The sequence below is a fragment of the Cladophialophora yegresii genome (genome assembly GCF_000585515.1).
Source record: "Cladophialophora yegresii CBS 114405 chromosome Unknown aczIN-supercont1.6, whole genome shotgun sequence".
Lineage (NCBI taxonomy): Eukaryota > Fungi > Ascomycota > Eurotiomycetes > Chaetothyriales > Herpotrichiellaceae > Cladophialophora > Cladophialophora yegresii.
In genome coordinates, this window is record NW_006913050.1 from 625,720 (window position 1) to 643,945 (window position 18,226).

The following is an 18,226-nucleotide window of genomic DNA, read 5'->3' on the forward strand; positions in this document are numbered from 1 at the left end:
AGAGCCTGCGATGTGACTTGGTGGGAACTCAGTAACGCAATGACGACTCCTACACCTCGGGCTCAACCTGCCACCATGGGCGACGGGCTCAGCAGCGACGTGCCGCGTCCCAACGTCACAATACCGGCGTCCGTCCTCTCACAGACACAGATCGTGACGCCTCTTCCTGCGGACGTGCCGTTTGAACCCGCGATGACCATCGCCATTGACCCGATCGCCCTGATTACCCAAGAATGCATAACGATCACGTCCGCAATGCGCAAGCACGCCCGTTGGGCTCAGTCTTCGGTGTCGGCCATTCTAGGAGGAGGCGCAACAAGATTACAAGAGAGGGAACTGCTCCGGTCATCGTCACAGCCACGTCGCACGAGCAAAGGCCCCGTCATGCTGGATCCCGGAATGGCCAGACTCAATGTTCCCAGCGCTGGCGACGACGACAACTCCAGCCTAGCTAGCAGATGGGGCCTTCGGGGGCGTAAAGGGAAGAGCATGCAGGATAACCCGCTCCTTACAGCCTTTGCACGTTTGCGGCGGGACCTGGCTGGTTGCCGGGATGTCTCTGCGGTCGACGCTCCCGAGCTCCTCCACCCATTCCTGCAAGTCATACGCAGCTCGTCCACGAGTGCTGCGATTACGAGTCTAGCGGTCATATCCATCACGAAGTTCTTCGCATACAACATCATCACAATCCGTTCACCAAGGATTTCCCAGGCCATGCATTTGCTCTCGGCGGCCATCACCCACTGCCGCTTCGAAGCTAGTGACACGGCCGCGGATGAGGTCGTTTTGCTGCGGATACTGCGGCTGATGGAGTCAATCATCTCGAGACCCGAGGGCCAGCTCCTGGGCGATGAGAGCATCTGCGAGATGATGAGTACTGGGCTGAGCATGTGCTGCCAGGCCCGCCTTTCCGAAGTTCTTAGACGGAGTGCGGAGATGGCCATGGTCACTATGTGTCAGGTTGTGTTTGGGCGCTTAAAGAGCATTAGAGTGGAAGAGATCCCAAAGTCAAGGAGTCGGTCGAATACCAGAACTACATTGGCCAGTCCCGCCGATGAGCTGAAGATTGAACCGCCGATGACAGGGAGTGTCATGGGGAACGGCCAGCCAGAGAGACCAAGTGTCGACGTGGACGGTCGGGCAAGTGCTGAAGGTGCTGCGGAACCCAAGACGCCGTCTACAGAGCCGCAGAACACGAATGCTCCTGCGACCGAGGATGAGTTCGAGAACGTCGAGCCTTACGCTTTGCCTTCTATCAAAGAGCTTTTCCGGGTTCTGATTGATCTACTCGATCCGCACGACAAGACACACACCGACGCTATGCGCATTATGGCACTACGAATCATTGATGTTGCACTGGAGGTTGCCGGCCCTTGGATAGCAAAGCAGCCTGTGCTCGCGGCCCTTGTGCAAGACGATCTGTGCCGCCATCTATTCCAGCTAGTTCGTTCGGACAACATGGTGCTGCTCAACAGCTCGTTACGAGTTGCAGGAACATTGTTAGCCACGTGCCGGAAACTACTCAAGCTTCAGCAGGAACTATTTCTGTCCTACCTTGTGGCTTGTTTACATCCCCGAGTCGACATACCACAAGAGGCGGGGATCGATCCGTCGCTCTACGAAGGCGTGCCCCAAGCTCCAAAATTGGTCAGGCCGGCGCCGTCGCAGCCAAGCAGTGGCCGATCGACGCCGGTACCCATCAAAGACCGGCAGAAGTTGGGCCTGGAAGGTGGCGCTAGGAGACCAGAGGCGCGCGAAGCCATGGTTGAGTCCATTGGCACCCTCGTCCGGATGCCAAGCTTCATGGTTGAGCTCTTCCTGAACTATGACTGCGAGGTTGACAGGCAGGACCTTTGCGAGGATATGGTGGGACTTCTGTCGCGGAATGCCTTCCCGGACTCTGCGACCTGGAGCACAACCAACGTACCTCCACTGTGCCTCGATTCTCTGCTGAGCTTCGTGCAGTTCATAGCAGAAAGGCTAGACCAGGAGGTGCCGTACTGGGGGGAAGAACGGATACGACAGCTTCGTTTGCAAAGAGTCAGGAAAAAGATCATCAAGAGCGGGGCGTCCAAGTTCAACGATGACCCCAAAGCCGGCGTGGCATATCTGGTGAAGAACGGCATCATCAAGAACCCCGACGATCCAATACAGGTGGCGCAGTTCATGAAAGGCACTTCCCATTTGTCGAAGAAAGTGCTGGGAGAGTTCTTGACCAAGAGGTCCAACGAGGCGCTCCTCACAGCCTTTATTGATGAATTCGATTTTGTGGATAAACGAATCGACGAGGCACTGCGGGAAGTGCTTGGTTCCTTCCGTCTCCCAGGCGAGGCAGCACTCATTGAGCGAATTGTCAACACCTTCACGGAAAAGTACATCGAGGCCACGGCACCGGAGGACATTGCAGACAAGGACGCGGCCTTCGTGCTCGCCTATGCCATTATCATGCTGAACACGGACCTGTACAACCCCAATGTTGCCAAGACTCAAAAGCGAATGTCCCATGAGGACTTTGCTCGGAATCTTCGTGGCGTCAATGCAGGCAAAGATTTCCCTCCCGAGTTCCTGCAGGACATCTACGAAGCCATCAAACAAAACGAAATAATCCTGCCGGATGAACATGAAAACAAACACGCCTTTGAATATGCTTGGAAGGAGTTGTTGTTGAAGACGCACGACGCCGGCTTCCTGGAGCTGTGTGACACAAACGCCTTCGACGCCGAAATGTTCCAGGCAACGTGGAGGCCTATCGTCGCCACGCTCTGCTACGTCTTCATGTCAGCCTCGGATGATGCTGTCTTCTCCCGGGTCGTGGTTGGATTTGACCAGTGCGCGCAGATTGCTGGCAAGTACGGCATCACTGAGGCCTTTGACCGCATCGTGTACAGCGTCAGTCAGATCAGCGGGCTGGCGGCTGAAGTGCCACCAAGCACGTCTCTGAATACGGAAGTGCAGGTGGGAAAGAAGAAAATCATGGTTAGTGAAATGGCTGTTAGGCTCGGACGAGACTTCAAAGCCCAGCTGTCGACTGTTTTGTTGTTTCGCATACTGCAGGGGCACGAGAATGCGGTCGGAGACACGTGGATTTACATCGTGCGCATTCTACGGAATCTCTTTGTCAACTCTTTAATCACCTTGCCGGCGTTCGAACAGAGCAGACTTGGAGATATTGGTGCGATCCCTCTACAGCCACCTTCACAGGTCATCGATCGAGACGGCCGACTCGGTGAAAGCGGTATCTTTTCCACCTTCACCTCCTACTTATCCAGCTACGCGGCAGATGACCCGCCCGAACCGTCAGAAGAAGAGTTGGAGAATACTCTCTCCTCCGTTGACTGCGTGAAAGCCTGTCGACCGGATCGTGTGCTTCAACATATGTTCTCGCTGCCTGCGACGCAGATCAAATACCTAGTTTCTGCGCTACTGTCTCAACTGGAGGAATCCTCCCCAGTGGTGACAGTCAAGCCGGAACGACCTATTCCTGTTACTGTCAGGGTAAACGGTCATCGAATGCCCAAGGCTGGACCGGAGTATGATCCTGGCACGGTATTCCTGCTTGAACTGGCAACACTACTCACACTCCGAGATGACCAGACGATTGCTGCAGCGGGTGAACAACTCACCGGCACACTCCAAACTGCCGTTAGGGACGCCTCGAATCTTCACCCTCTTGCTGCAGCCCGGGTGGTACACTATCTCCTGGAGTTGCTGCGGTATAGCTACGTAAGTTAACATGTGTCTCGTTTTCCGGACCCTTCATGGCCACTGACGATATCACAGACGCACGACTTCATGCGTGCCCCCGTCGTCCTCCACGCCATCTCGTCTTTTGACGACCAAACCCTCGATCGCACCGCTTCCACAATTACTGCCGGTCTTTCAACGGCAATTTCCGGCGCCACCCCTCTACGCAATGAGATTACCAAATCGCCCGATTTCTGGTCCACTCTACAACGTCTACATCAGCATAAGACTGAAGCGGAGAAAGTCTTGGATATTTTGAGCCACCTGGCCACGCAAGATCAGGCGCTCACGGCAGACAACTTCGAATCCGCAGTCAGTCTGGCGAACGACTTTGCCTCTGCGGGCTCGATCGGGAGTATCCAAGAGAAGCGCAAAGACTTTGCGGCCAAGCAGGGACGCAGAGCTAAGGATGCCAGACCCGAGGACGCCGCGTTGGTGACTCGTGCCAATCAGGCCGTCTCATTGATCTACCAGTTAACCGAGCGCGTGCCTAGCCTGATTGACCAGAGCCATTTGGAGAGAAGTGAAGCGTGGGCCGCGTATTGGAGTCCGATATTCCGCGCGCTGTGTTCTCAATGCGTCAATCCCTGCCGCGAGGTTCGCTATCGCGCCATCTCGGCTCTCCAGCGAACTCTGCTGAGTGAGAGCGTGGCGGATACAGGTCACGAACACGCAGAATGGACCGCCATCTTCGATGAAGTGCTGTTCCCTCTTACGCTGAGGTTGTTGAAACCCGAAGTCTACCAGCTCGACAGTCTGGGCATGAACGAGACCAGGGCCCAGATGGGCGGCCTTTTGTGTAAGGTCTTCCTTCGCTATCTTGATCGACTTCACAATATCCCTCTCACCACCACCGAGATTCCCGCGGCCGGCAAGGAAGAAGAAGAAGAAGACGACGAAGAGGGCGGGGACGAGGCCACGACAGAGAAACAACCCAACGAGAAGCCAACGGACGATGCACCCTCGACCACAGCACGGCAACAGGGCACAGGAACCAAGATGGCAGACATCTACCTGAAAACCCTATCCCTCCTGGACCGCCTCATGAATGCCGGCACCATCGATCCGAAATCCTCCCAGACGGACGCTCTGTCAGAAGCAGTCCGCGAAGGCGTCAAAAATACGCTGCTAGTCATGGACGGGGCGGGGTATCTCCAGCGCTCCACAAGCCCTAGAAGTCCACGGACAACGGATACCAAGCCTCGCACCACGCCTGATGACGAGATCTGGCCCGAGACCGTGCGGCGATTGGACAGGTTCCTGCCCGGTCTCGTGGCAGAGTTGTTCCCCCCCGAGGCGGGAGAGAAGGACGCCCGGGAGGGAGGGGGAAAGATCAAGGAGAAGGAGGAAAGGGAAAGTGATGCTGGCGCCGGTGCTGGCGGTGGTGATGAGAATAAGTAGCCTGCGTAAGCTTGCGTCGTGACCGCACACGAGGAGCGGGAAAATGCGTGGGGCGATCTTAATACGTGATACAGTACGGAGTATGTACTGTCTATTGTCTGGATGAATCGAGACAGGCAAGGCGGACAAAGAAGGCGGGACAGGCACAAGGGCACAGGGGCAAGCGTGTAGTGTAGTGCACAGGGTGTGGTGGCACGGCTATAACCCTTCCTTGCAAGCACTGTATATGGAACAAGAATTGAATAGATACTCCGTACTTCCAATGTGCTCGTTTGTCTCACTCCATGCCGTGATCCCCTTTCTCTTCCAACGGACGGATTTAGAGTCCCTCGTACTCGATCTCCGCTTTCGTCGCATCTAGCCTCCGGAATGGTTGGTCGAATCTTGGGAAAGAATGGGGTTCGTTCTCGGTTTCTATGCCCGTCTACACCTACTCACCACGCTTATGGATACTCGTGTGAGAATGAGGTAGATATACATAACTCATCACCCTCGTCCGTCAATGTCAATCCGCACCTCAACGTCCTCTAGGGGGTTTTCCATGTGTTGAGGTTCTACGACACCGGCATGGTCGCATTCTTGCTTTCTGGGAACCTATTACAATGTTTGCCGCAAGGACAACGCGGTCGCCTACTTTGTCTGTGTAGGTTGTCTCTCTCTCTCTCTCTCTCTCTCTCTCTCTCTCTCTCTCTTTGTCTGTCTGTCTGTGTGTGTGTGTGTGCGCGCGCGTGGTACGTCTAGGAAGACATCAAGTCGGGCCTCGCATCAGGTCTAACGTCGTCACGGACGGGTTACTTCGGTCCCGTCAACATCGCATCTACAGTAATTACTTAGCAGCTTCCATGATGGGTAGAATCTTGTCAGTGGCTTTGTCGTGACGTGTATACCAACATACTTACACCTACGCTTATTCGTACGCTTTTGAGTATTGTGGTATTGTGGTATCATTACGTTATCCAGTCATTGTCAACCTGCATCCCACCGTCCCTGCGATTCATGTGTCTCCGTTCTCCACGGCTGTCGTCGTCGCATTCTTACGGCTCGGTAGGTATCGCGATGCACTGCACGAGTCTCCTCTCTCTGTGTGGGATATGTAGGTGTGGGATATGTATAAAGAGGCATCAAGTCGGGCCACGCCTCATTTCAACGTCGTCACGGACGGGGTACTCGATCTACGCAGTATATTTCCGTCGCATCTGATCCTCAAACTATGGGTGAACGGGGAGGGGATTGTGGTTCTCTATGCCTACGCATACGCCGACGCTGGTTCGCACTGGTAGGAATGAGAATGTAGGTTTCCATCAACGACTTGCTCGCTCGTTCGCTCGATGGCGGATCCATCCTATCCTAATTACCATACCTAGTAGTTATCGTATTCTGTGCATGGTTTGAGTTCGTCGGCCAATCGAGGGTCCTACATGCCTACGCCTACGCCTGCGCTGACTTGGACCGCGTACGAGTGTGTGGGTTTCATGGCTTGCTCGCTCGCCGGTGGTAGCCTTCCTGCCTATCCTATCCCGGTCTATCATGTTCCGTGCGTGACTTGGTCGATTCAGTCAGTCATTCCTGCATAATTAGCTAGACAGTGTCCCCTTGTCGACTGCCTCTATTTACTATTAGACCGCGGGTGAATCCATCCTGTCCTGTCCCGTCCTAATTATTCCATGCCGTGACTTGATTTGATCGTTCCATTTAGGGTTCTCTATGCCTACGCCTATGCTGACTTGTACTGATGTGAGAGAATTATGTGGGTTTCATGGCTTGCTTGCTTGCCTGCTCGCTGGTGGATTTGTCCTACCCTACCCTACCCTATCCTTTTCTAAATCCATGCATGACTCGATTCAATCAGTCACTCAGTAATACAGGTGTGTCCACTTATTGACTGCCCTCATTTGATGGCTCGCTGTGGATCAATCCCATCCTACCCTATCCTATCCCGTCCTATTCCGTGCTGACTTGATTCGGTGAGTCAGTCATCAGTTGAGGGCTATTCCCTGGCTCCCTCGTCCATTGCCCTCACTTGCTAGCTAGCTCGCTGGTGAATCTATCCTATCCATCCTATCTTATCTCCGTGCGTGACTTGATTGAGTCATGGCATTCATTTACGCAGGTATCCCCTTGTCCCCTTGTTGATCGCCCTCACTTGCCACTGTAGCTCGCTGCTTCGTTGGCGGGCTGGCTGGCGATTTCAAGCTCACGCTCACGCTCACGCTCACGCCCCGTCCGCCACCACCGACTTGTCAGCCGCCCTCCGCTCCTTCCCCGTCTGACAATCACATTTCCACTGCTTTCTGAACTCCTCGACTGTCAACTTCCCCAGGATCTTGAGCGCAGCCTTGCTTGCTCGCACTTTTGCGTACTTGGCGCTCTGGCCCTTGCCGTGAGCCACGATCTCGCCGTGCACCATCCACCCCAAGTGGCATTCCACGCCTGTCATTGCGGCATCGCCTTCATCGGCCTCACCATCTTCTCCTCCTTCGGCATCAGCATTGGCGTGCGTGGTTGGCGGCACCGATCCTTCAGTCGGAACGGGCACGGCTTTACGGCAGCCGAATTCCTGCGTCAGGAGCCGGACTAGATGAGTGGTGGGATGACGGTTGGCGAATGTATCGTAGGCCTCAATGTCCTCAAAGTGCCACTTGACATGCCTCTCAAAGAACTTTTCAATCTCTCGAAAGTCGAAGTCCGAGTCCACGAGGACTGCTCCCAAATAGCTCTCCACGAGATCGGCGAGGACTTTGGGGACATTGGACCCGGTGACCACGCGGGTCCAGAAATCGGGTTTCACGTTGGCGTCGGCCCAGGCTTCTTGCACTTTGCGTGCGTAGCTGCCAATCTCTTCGTACACGGCGGTACTCGTGGCGTAGACGAACTTGTTGAACCCCAGAATGACGGCGAGGGCGGCCAGGAATTTGTTGCTCACCATGGCCATTTTGTGCTCGGTCAACCATTGCGGGTCTCGGGTCGGATTGGTCGAAAATAGCCACCAGATACACACCCAGTCGAGACATGCATCACCGAGGAACTCGAGGCGCTGGAGATCTTGCACGGGCGAGTTCTGATCGGATGAGTGGGTCATGGCTGAGCGGATCAAGCGTGCATGTTTGAATCGATAGCCCGTGACTGCAAAGATCTTGTCCGCATAATCATTGGCGATCGGATCATTGAGCTCCCCGACCCAGGCGGCCGGCTTGTACATGGGCAGGACCTCCTTCCACGAGTTGATCGCGTGGTCTGGATGCTCGACGAGCTTGGTGATTGCTTTGATGCCGAGGTCGAACTTCTCTTCCGCGGGGAGATGCTGGCTCGTCATGATGCATGCTCCGATCGTCGCCTCGCATACATCTGCGATGGTCTTCTTGCCCAGGGCATGCTTGCGGTGCTTGTCCGTCAACTTGATGATTCGGCCTTTGCCAACCCGCTCCAGGAACTCAGGGTACCAGGTGTCTCGCCAGCTCTCACCGGGCGAACGGATGTAGCGGTAGAGCTCGTAATGAGGTGCCGAGGCCGTATCGCACAGCCGACTATTTGAGAGCAGGTTCATACGTTTGCAGTGCATGCCCTCCTCGTTGCAGGTCGTGCGGTTGAAGACTGTGATAGTGGTCATCAACTTGAGAAGCGAATCTCCAATGAATTCAAGCCGTTCGTAATTCATGGCACCCGTTTCACTGCGGGCATGAGGCTGCTCCTCGCCTTCCGGCCGATATCGGCTCCCAGCATCGGATCCAGATCCAGCAATGTCTGCCTCGGCGGAAGGATTCTGTGTATAAGCCTCCAGAGCCAGGTCCAAAGGTACTTGTTCCAGGTCAAGCTTCTGGAACGCCTCCCTTACGATGAGGTAGCCTTCCAACCTGTGAAGAACGGAGGGCCAGAGTATGCACGTTTGGGCCACTGAATAAGAGATCCGGCCGAGTTCCAGTGGCTGTGGAGCGATGTGGCAAAAGGCATATCGCTTTTCTTTCTCGGGACATTTCTCAGTGTATTTCCGACCTGCTACAAGTGCTTTGGCGTCCAGTACAGGCTGGTGTGCATCGTACCGGTCTTTGACATCTTTCTCAAAATCCTTCGACTTCGCCCTCCAGGTACTGTCCGAGAACTCAATGATTGTCTTGTCGTACTTTTTGTTCAACCTCTCTGCACTCTCAGGAGTGGCATCGAAGATCGTCTTCCCGGCCAGAATTTCTCCTGTGAAATAGCGGAACTTTCCACTTCCTCGGTCGACGAGAAAGGCGTTACACCATTTCTGTGCATCAGATGAACTGGTAGAAGGGTCCCACTTCCCTCGTTCAGGTGCCCCAGCAGCTAGAAGCTGTTCCATATGTACGACCTGTTCGAAAGCGCTCGACTGCCCTGGGTCCCTGGGAGGCGCCAGCCAGTAGCTCATTGAGGTCGATTTGTGAGAATATTGCTTGTTAAAGATATCGTAAAAGATGCCATTTAGAGTGTATGTTGTCAATGCTTCGACCTGGTCTGTAGTGACGACGAGTGGCTCCGCGTGTTGGTAAAACGTGACTTGCTTCTCAACATTGTTGTCCACATAGACAGAGAATCTGGGGATCGCTGGGAGAAGCGCGCGAGTAAACAGAAGCACACCATCGGAAGACCATGAGCTTGATTTGGGTTCGATCCGTATGTGCGTCAGGAACAGCTTGCTAGGTAGTAGTGGTGATGTTGTTCCGCTGTCGACCCAGAAATCCGGTTTCACTTTCTTGTCGTACTCATCTTTCCTCTCGGACACTGCAATACGAGCATTGAGATTGGGCGGTTTCACCTTTGAGAAGATACTGTCGAGATTGTCGTCCAACAAATGTGCTTTCCGCAGTTTGTAGATGCAATGCCATGCAGCGGAGCGCTTCGCCAACACCTTGTTTGTTCGTGGTTCACCCTTGGCCCCTTTCACTTGTGCTGTTCGTGGGTCATCAGTAGGAGGAAGGATGACCTTGTACTGGAACATGTTCTCTTGAGCGCTAATCATCTCATCATAAATCTCAGACGAAGGCGCCCCGATCTTCTTCAGCGACTCGGTGTAGCGCTTGAGCAGCAGTAGCGAGTTTGCATAATTTGCTAGAACGCCAGCACTAGTGACGAAGCTCTGGCAACTCGCATCTCTGGCCATCAGCTGTTTTAACTTCGAGCCTTGGCCCAACAACCGATCCGGAGGCAGCTGCTGACAGTACTGTCGGATATATTCGTCCTGTTGCATGGCAAAATCGATGCCCGCTTCCTGGGAGAAATTTCCTTCTTCCATCATATGCACAAAAATCGAATCTTTCATTCGCGCTCTGCCCCGACTCTGCATATATTGGATGGGAGTCTTGTAGAGGTCGAACCGGATGACGAGGTTGCACTGCGGAATGTCAATGCCCTCTTCAGCGACGCTGGTCGCAAAGATGATGTTAATGGCTCCAGTTCTGAACTTCTCCATGACGGTTTCTTGGTCCCGCCACGAACCTGCCTCTATTCCAGACTGTGCAACTCCCACTAGGACGCCAGGGCGGAGGCGGGGGAGAGCGATGGACTCGATGAGGTCGCAAAGGATCATGGCGGTCAGTCTCTCCTCCACAAATACTATCGATCGAGTGGTTGGCACCGTCGAATATCGATTTCTCAGCTCCTCATACAGCTTTCTCACCTTCGGAGATAGTCCCCGGTCCTCGTCGACCTGCGCAGGACGGAAGTCGTATCTCTGCACGACCGAAACAGCGTCACGAATTAAATTCATCTTTGCCTGTCGTTGCTCGGGGTCCGTTATCCCCATGTATGCTACGTCTCGCTCGTATTTTCTGACGATGACCGCTGACTGGTGCTCAGAGGTTGGAAGTGCATATTTCCAGATTCTGTCTGCCGCCCACGCCCCCAAGTGCTTGGAAGCTAACCGCGAGAAAGTAAAGTAGTGAGCCAAGTCTTTGACGAATCCGCACAGCGGCTCCAAGGCGGAACACAGATCGGTCTGATATTCACCGTGTAGTGGAGGGTAGATCCAGATGACGTCCTTTGCTCGAGGCGCAAACTCGTAGATGGAAAGATCAGTCGTCGTGACGATCTTGCTCTGCAACAGCGCCTCCAGATCAGAAACTACCTTGGCAATGTCTCCCTTTGAATCGACAGGGGAAGCTGTCATGGCGAAGATTCGCGGTCTGTCCCCTTTCCATTTGAGGTAGTAGTCCCTAATGATCCTGGAGTATGGGTGGTTCTTCTTGCAATGGTGGGCTTCGTCAAAGACAAGAAGAGAGATCTGGCTAATTGTGAGGTACGAATGCATGAGACAAGAATCAAGCACAGCAGCTGTGCAGACCACGACACTGTTTTCGGCAAAGATTCGGCTCCATTCCGCTTTCTTCCACAGATCGTCAGATGTGTCCCCGAAGAGAGGGATAACCTTCTGTGGTAGATTGTTGCTAAGAAACGAGGCCTGTTGTCGCGCAAGATGGACACTGTTGACCAGAAAGAATACGATCTTCGCCGGCTCGCCCTGGTTTCGAGTAATGATTTCTCGTTGGAGATAGTGTCGAATCAGCAAGGCGGCGATGAGGGTCTTACCGCTGCCGGTATCGAGAACAGCGATGACATTCTCATCTTTGGCCTTATCAAAGAGCTCTTGCTGATACTCGCGAGCTTGGTCGATAATTCTGTTGAGTTCACCATTTTTGATCTCTCTGGCTGCCCCGGTTTCGACACCATCATTGCTGTGGGCGATGATGTAGTTGTTCAAGATTGCTTTGTTGAGATCCAGGTCGACCTGGCTCGCTGAGCTCAATAGTTGAGATTCGGATTCATCTTCTGATTCAGTGAGATACTCTTCGTCTCGTTGTCCAAGATTCACTTCAAATGTATCGGCCAATTTTGAGGCGCTGTCATTGATCGCCATTGGGACAAAGTAGGAAGTTCAAGGCCAATTAACAGAGATCGGAAGCGAAGACATCATTGGAGCGAGTCCAAGGCGCGGTTGAGGAACTGTGAAATCAAGGCAAAAGAAGGACGGTGAAAGACGAGTGAAGTTGGCGGGGATCATGCAGACGAACTTGAAATTGAAGCAAACAAAACCCACGAGACAGATCGAGCTCAGTGATGGTAGCATCTAGGCTCACAGGAGTCTTCGTCCAGCATCCTATCCATAGTGGTTTTCCGCGGCTATTTCCCTCCTCGCCATCTGCCAACATGATGTAAGAAGTAGGACCAAGGGCGATGTGGTCGAGAAAAGAGGTTGTTATCCTCCGCGTTGCAGGGACGAGGTCTTTATGTCTCACTGGCTGGGGGCGATGCCCAAGTAGCCGGCGAGCTTGATTTAGGCTGCGTCGGGTAAGCTCGCGGATCGCCAGGCACAAACCACTTAGGTGCCACTACTCCGCATAAGTTAAGGGAAGCGATAGGCATACTGTGTACGGAGTAGGTGTGCTAAATTCCTCCATGGGCGACATTATGTCATTCCGCCGCTGCAGCAACACCAGTAAATCAAATATTTGGACCACAACTTCAGCGATTCAAGCTACCGGTGTAAGACGAAAACTGCTTGCAGTCCACGATGAAGAGCATCACTGCTGCGCTCCTCGCGCTTATTGCCGTCGCCAGCGCCCATGGCGTCCATCCTGACGAACGAGTCAATCCCGCGGACGACTGGGCACTGTACCATATGCAGGAAGAGCATCGTTCGTGTCCCAGTCTGCATCTGCACAAGAGCCACTTGTACTGACACGGCGCAGACATATCCAACTTCGACCCGGCCTCTTTCTTCTCGCTACACGACTTCAACAACGACGGGTCGTGGACGCCCGACGAGGTCCGGCGCATCTACGGTCTGGACGACGAATCTCTAAAAGATACACCCGCAGACCAGAAGGACAAAGCCGTCTTCGACGTCTTCAAGATCTTTGACCCCTATCAATCTGGTGTCATCACTCGAGATCAATGGACCAAGAAGATCAATGAGGGCAAGAAGCTCCCCGACTTCGGCTTGGGACCTGGTCATCACGGCGACGATGAGTATGAATACGAGATTCACCATTTCGAGAAATACCATGATGAGAACACAAGGGAAGAGGACTTGATCCATCCGGAAGATATCGCGCACTTCAGGAAACACGACCTGCTGGAAGATCAAGCGGACCGGATATATAGAGAGCAACAGCAGACCATTGTCGAGAGGAACATCCCTCAGAAATTCCGACGGCGGCCATGAGGTCAGGGACAAGACGAGATAACGTGTACGAGTATGACAAAAACAGGGATGAAGAATGATGGGTTTAACCATTTGATGTGATTTCGACATCAAAAACACAATGCATGACTCCAGGCGCATACGTCTTGACCTGCTCGACATGTTGGCAAGATACGTGGTAACGACGATCACCCGAGTTGTTCTGAACCAGCCCCGTGACTTGGTCGACCACTCGTCCAGCCACACGCTCGATCTCTCGCATATCGACATTTTCATGGACGTGAAGCCAGCCACCTTTCCCACCCTCGCTCATGGTTGTGAGAGTCACCACGGCGTCAAGCCAGCTCGCTCTCGATGTCGGCAGTAAACCCAGGTTAGCATGCCTGATGTTCCAGCTCGACCTTGTTACCGCCTCCATCCTCCTGAACTCAACCTGAATCTCCTGCAAGACTTTCGCAGCCCACTTGTTGTCCCCTAAGAATGCCACACATCTCACCACGTTCTGTGTTTGATCGCCTTCTCGAATCCGTTCCGCCAGGTCCCTGGCGCCTCCTACCACACCCCCATCCACGTCCACATTAACAACCAAACACTTCCATCCATTCCTATCACAACCCCTTCTCAACCCCTCGATACTCCACGGATTGATATCCCACCCGTAAACCCTCCTCACCCCTCTCTTCAAATAGCAAAAAGCGAAGTATCCAATCCCGACATACATGTCGACAACATCCACCATACTGACATCGTGATGACTCACGAGCTCAACCTCACCATCGCCCTCCCCCTTACGTGCCGCGATCAACCCCGGGAACCAAGACCGCAACCCCAGAATGCGCGCCTTCTCAGACACATTCCCCCGGCTGAACATGGTGTAGAGAGGCGCCCAAATCTGCGTAATTCCTTCATGTTGCGCCGTGGCCGTCCAGAATGTGGCCTCGAAATCCTCCGTCCTGGGCGTTAAAGTACGTACTCTATGCTGCTCGAACGGGAGCACGGGACCCCAATCACCATACACGGGGATTAAGCCCGAGGGGCTTCGAAGGACGTTTGGATGCCTCGTGCACTGCTTGCCCTTTGCTTCGTGATCATATCCATCTCTAAGTCTCTCCTCCGCTACCACTTGATCACCGACCTCCCTCTCCTCCGCAACGATAGGTGCATTGATGGCGATCCGCGAGATGCAGAGCCCACGGAACCCCTCCTCGGCAACACATCTGAACAGAGCTGCCTTTTGGGTTTCCGTTAGCGTGCTGTAGAAGCGTGGCCATGCTGCGAGAGAAGGAACCTGCTGTGCCGCGCTGATGAAAGATGGGGGAAGGAGTAGAACGGGCGCGTAAGCCGTATATCTCTTTGGTAGGTCTGAGATGGTAAGCACGACGGGTAGAGTTGTGCTTGAACTTGAATTTGCACTTTGATTTCTGTCGTCGCCAGTCGTGGTGGTGGTTACGGTGGTAGATCCAGTTCTGCGTACGATTCCTACATGTGGGTTCTGATCGCAAAAGGCCACGATCCCTCGGACAAGGGGGTTAATGGGCTGGGCTTTCTTCTTTCTCGGCATTCGCCCCGGGGGAGGCGGCGGGTTGTTTTGCGTATTTCCGTTCATCTCATATCACCCCTTTTCTTCTGAGCGCTAGGGTGGTGTTTGACTTTGCTGAATACAATTCCTGGTTGATTGCCGACACTGGGCGAGCGGCGGCGAATGGTCAACAGGGCCAGCTAATCTAGAAGGGAGATGAGAAAATGATATAAAGCGAGAGTTAAGAGCATATTCTGTACGAGGCTACCGCCAGAACCACGCCGGATGTGATTGGTTATTGTGGGCGGCCTTCGCCAGCCTTGTTCATGGAAATACAGAGTACTGGCTCGATTTTTTGTGTCTAGACGAGATGATCATGTCCGCCCATACCCAGTAATGCTTCATAGAGAGCTCCTGTTGTCTGATCTAACCATCAGCTAGCCCTCCCCGAACAGCGTCATCAGTGCATAAGTTTTCAAAGTTTGGGCTTTGCCAGCTCTGCGCCTCTCTCGTTGATAGTTTTCCTTCTGGCGTACCAATTCCAGAGCACCTCCCAAGAAGCGACCGTCGCCATTAGAGGCGGACAAACCAGGAGCAGCAGGCTCCACCATCGAGGACTCCCTGATTTCACTTTCTGCATCATGTCGGCGATCTGGAGCTTCAAATCTTCCTTGCTGCCATCATTGTAGAGCACGAAGCCCTTCCCTGCGTCTTTCTTGCCATTATTCCGCCGGTCACAGCGCGCGGCCTTTTCACGAACGTCCACCTGGCTTTTAACTCTGTTTTCTGCGTCTTCCGCCGACAAGTGCGGATCTCGCGCTCGTAATCTCTCCATCTGGATCTTCGGATCTGATACAGCAACCACGACGACAGTGGTGCAGAAGATGTCCAACCCAGATTCAAATAGCAGAGGAATATCCAGCAGGACGGCCCAGTGTCCTCGCAGGTAGTAGTACAACATAGCTCGGGCCATCAGAAACCGCACTGCAGGGTGTACAATGGCATTCAGCTTTTTTCTGTCTCGAGTCCGTTCTTCGCTGTTCCCAAATACTCTTCTTCCCAATGCGGGTCTATTCAACGGTCTCCCTTTCCCCGTAGGGCCATTCTCTTTGCCCTCACAGAGCGGATCCGACGGTGGAAGGAGCAGATCTGGTGTCGTGGGTCCAAATGTAGACACTATGCGACGATATCCCCATGTTCCCGGTTCCACGGCTTTCCGTGCTAGCAAGTCGGCGTCTACCAAGGGCAAGGAGTAGGGTGGGGAGGATAGTGTCTGGGAACAAGTTGATTTGCCTGTTGCAATCGAACCTGTGAGACCGATTACGCGCATTTTGACCGTTCAGAGGTTTCTTACTGCCCAGGGATTGTTAGGCGGCGTCGTACCGTTACAGGTTTGCGCGACGAAGTGTAGTATCACCTGGTTCAGGAAGTTAAGTGAGCACGCCCCTCCGTTGTCGAGTGAGCTTGCGCCGAGGTAGAACCCGGCTTGCGGAGAAATGATACCCCGGGTTGGTAACAAGTTCAATCGCGCTCTCAGATGAGGCTGATGTGCAGCCTGATGGAAGAAGACAAAGCTTGTTGCGAAGTCAAGCAGATACAAACACCGCCCCAATATCGTTGAAATTCTCGGCAGTGATACAAACAGCTGGACCGACTCTGGTCAATTGGACCAACCTAGGACATCGTTTGTGTTTTCCTGATTGCGGTGATTCACTGCTTGTTAAATGGGAAAACATCACCCATTGTTCATGCACGCTTGCCGATTCAGACAATGTCAACAAACGTGATTTACCCAAAGTCGCAGTGATATTCACTTCTGGCTTCAGGCCGTAGGTAAAGAATGAGGCTGCGAAGTCTGCATACAACCAAAAGGATTTTACGCATCAGGCGGAATATCTCTCAGTCAAGGACACACCCAGCCATGACCTCCGTCCAACTTCCGTTAACACCAGCCGAGAAGCTTTTCCGACAATGTCTGCTAGACTGCCGGGAACAGATGCAAGATATTCCTGGAATGAAGGATCTTGTGCTGCGATGGACAGGAGGCTGGGTCAGAGATAAGCTGCTGGGCGTCCAGAGTCACGACATCGATGTGGCGCTGAGCTCTATGACCGGCTTGCAGTATGGCCAAGCCATGCAGGCTTTTATGAAGGAGCATGGTTCCAAGTATGAGGAAGAAGCCATCAAGCAAGGCATTAACCCACAAGTCAAGGACATCCATACAATCGCGGCCAACCCGGAAAAGTCAAAGCACCTGGAAACGATCACGACGAGAATGTTCGGTCTCGATGTCGATTTCGTCAACCTCCGCAAAGAGGTCTACGACGAACAGAGCCGCAACCCACAGATGGAATTCGGCACGGCTGAGGAAGATGCGCTGCGTCGAGATGCCACAGTCAATGCTCTCTTCTACAACCTGGACACACAGACCATCGAGGATTTCACCCAGAAAGGACTGGATGACATGAAGAAGAAGGTCATCCGCACGCCGCTTGCACCGTTCCAAACATTCAAGGACGACCCGTTGCGAGTTTTGCGCCTGATCCGCTTCGCTTGCCGATTAGGATATGTGATCGAGTCCAGTGCGCAGGAAGCGATGAAGGACAAGAGCATACACGAAGCTCTTCGCCTGAAAATCAGCCGAGAGCGCGTAGGGGTAGAGATTGGTAAGATCATGGCAGGACCGGATCCATACACCGGATTAAGATACATCAACACATTCGACCTCTATGCAACGGTGTTCGGTGATCCAATGACATCTGATGGTGATTTCGCAGTTGACGCAGACCAAGCACTCGTCGCTTATGAAGGATTGTGCCGCATCCTCGAGGAGAAGTCGTCGATCTGCCTGGTTTTGAAACCCAAGGAAGATCAATCCTTAAGCTGGTTCCTGGCTGCTTACACACCTTTCGCGAGGTCGTCGGCACGCGCTGAACAGGCATCAAGGGAGGGCATCAAGGCTACGAACAAGATGAGCAAAACTCTTAAAGATGCCATCGATCTGCGACCAAGGATCCTCAAGGCGGTGAAGCTGGTCAACGAGGACCAAGCTACCCGAGCAGACGTGGGTATGGCGCTTAGACAATGTAGGGAAGCGTGGCGGTCGCATGTCCTCTTCTCCCTCCTCTGTGGTATCGTGGAGGAAGACTTCTCAATAGTGACAGATCGATACCAAAAGTTTGTCACTTTCATCCACGACCAGAAACTCGAAGACGCGAATACGGTTGTGCCAATTCTGAACGGCAACCAAATCAAGGATGCATTGGGTGGTCCGAAGGGCGGCCCTTGGCTCAAGAGAGCAGTCGACATACTTGCGCAATGGCAGTTCAACAACCCTGAGGCGCCAAAGGACGAAGCGATCGAGATGATAGCGGGCAAAAAGCAGGAGCTTCGTCTAGTCTGAAAGT

General features: G+C 53.4%; 6 protein-coding genes across 6 annotated transcripts; 3 read left to right on the forward strand and 3 right to left on the reverse strand.

Annotated features, from left to right (window-relative positions):
* Nucleotides 1–75: 75 nt before the first annotated feature.
* A1O7_08229 (uncharacterized protein) lies at nt 76–5,145 on the forward strand (the record flags this gene model as incomplete). Its single annotated transcript, XM_007762222.1, has 2 exons — nt 76–3,723; nt 3,781–5,145. The coding sequence occupies 2 exons, from the start codon at nt 76–78 to the stop codon at nt 5,143–5,145; spliced, it is 5,013 nt and encodes a 1,670-aa protein (XP_007760412.1).
* Nucleotides 5,146–7,357: 2,212 nt separating this feature from the next.
* A1O7_08230 (uncharacterized protein) lies at nt 7,358–12,013 on the reverse strand (the record flags this gene model as incomplete). The annotated part of the gene is made up of 1 exon (XM_007762223.1): nt 7,358–12,013. The coding sequence occupies one exon, from the start codon at nt 12,011–12,013 to the stop codon at nt 7,358–7,360; it is 4,656 nt and encodes a 1,551-aa protein (XP_007760413.1).
* A 654-nt stretch (nt 12,014–12,667) lies between these two features.
* Nucleotides 12,668–13,321, forward strand: A1O7_08231 (uncharacterized protein; the record flags this gene model as incomplete). The annotated part of the gene is made up of 2 exons (XM_007762224.1): nt 12,668–12,791; nt 12,846–13,321. The coding sequence occupies 2 exons, from the start codon at nt 12,668–12,670 to the stop codon at nt 13,319–13,321; spliced, it is 600 nt and encodes a 199-aa protein (XP_007760414.1).
* A 64-nt stretch (nt 13,322–13,385) lies between these two features.
* Nucleotides 13,386–14,906, reverse strand: A1O7_08232 (uncharacterized protein; the record flags this gene model as incomplete). Its single annotated transcript, XM_007762225.1, has 1 exon — nt 13,386–14,906. The coding sequence occupies one exon, from the start codon at nt 14,904–14,906 to the stop codon at nt 13,386–13,388; it is 1,521 nt and encodes a 506-aa protein (XP_007760415.1).
* A 388-nt stretch (nt 14,907–15,294) lies between these two features.
* On the reverse strand, nt 15,295–16,149 carry A1O7_08233 (dephospho-CoA kinase; the record flags this gene model as incomplete). Its single annotated transcript, XM_007762226.1, has 1 exon — nt 15,295–16,149. One exon carries the CDS (start codon nt 16,147–16,149, stop codon nt 15,295–15,297), a length of 855 nt encoding a protein of 284 aa, XP_007760416.1.
* Nucleotides 16,150–16,740: 591 nt separating this feature from the next.
* On the forward strand, nt 16,741–18,222 carry A1O7_08234 (uncharacterized protein; the record flags this gene model as incomplete). The annotated part of the gene is made up of 1 exon (XM_007762227.1): nt 16,741–18,222. The coding sequence occupies one exon, from the start codon at nt 16,741–16,743 to the stop codon at nt 18,220–18,222; it is 1,482 nt and encodes a 493-aa protein (XP_007760417.1).
* Nucleotides 18,223–18,226: the final 4 nt, after the last annotated feature.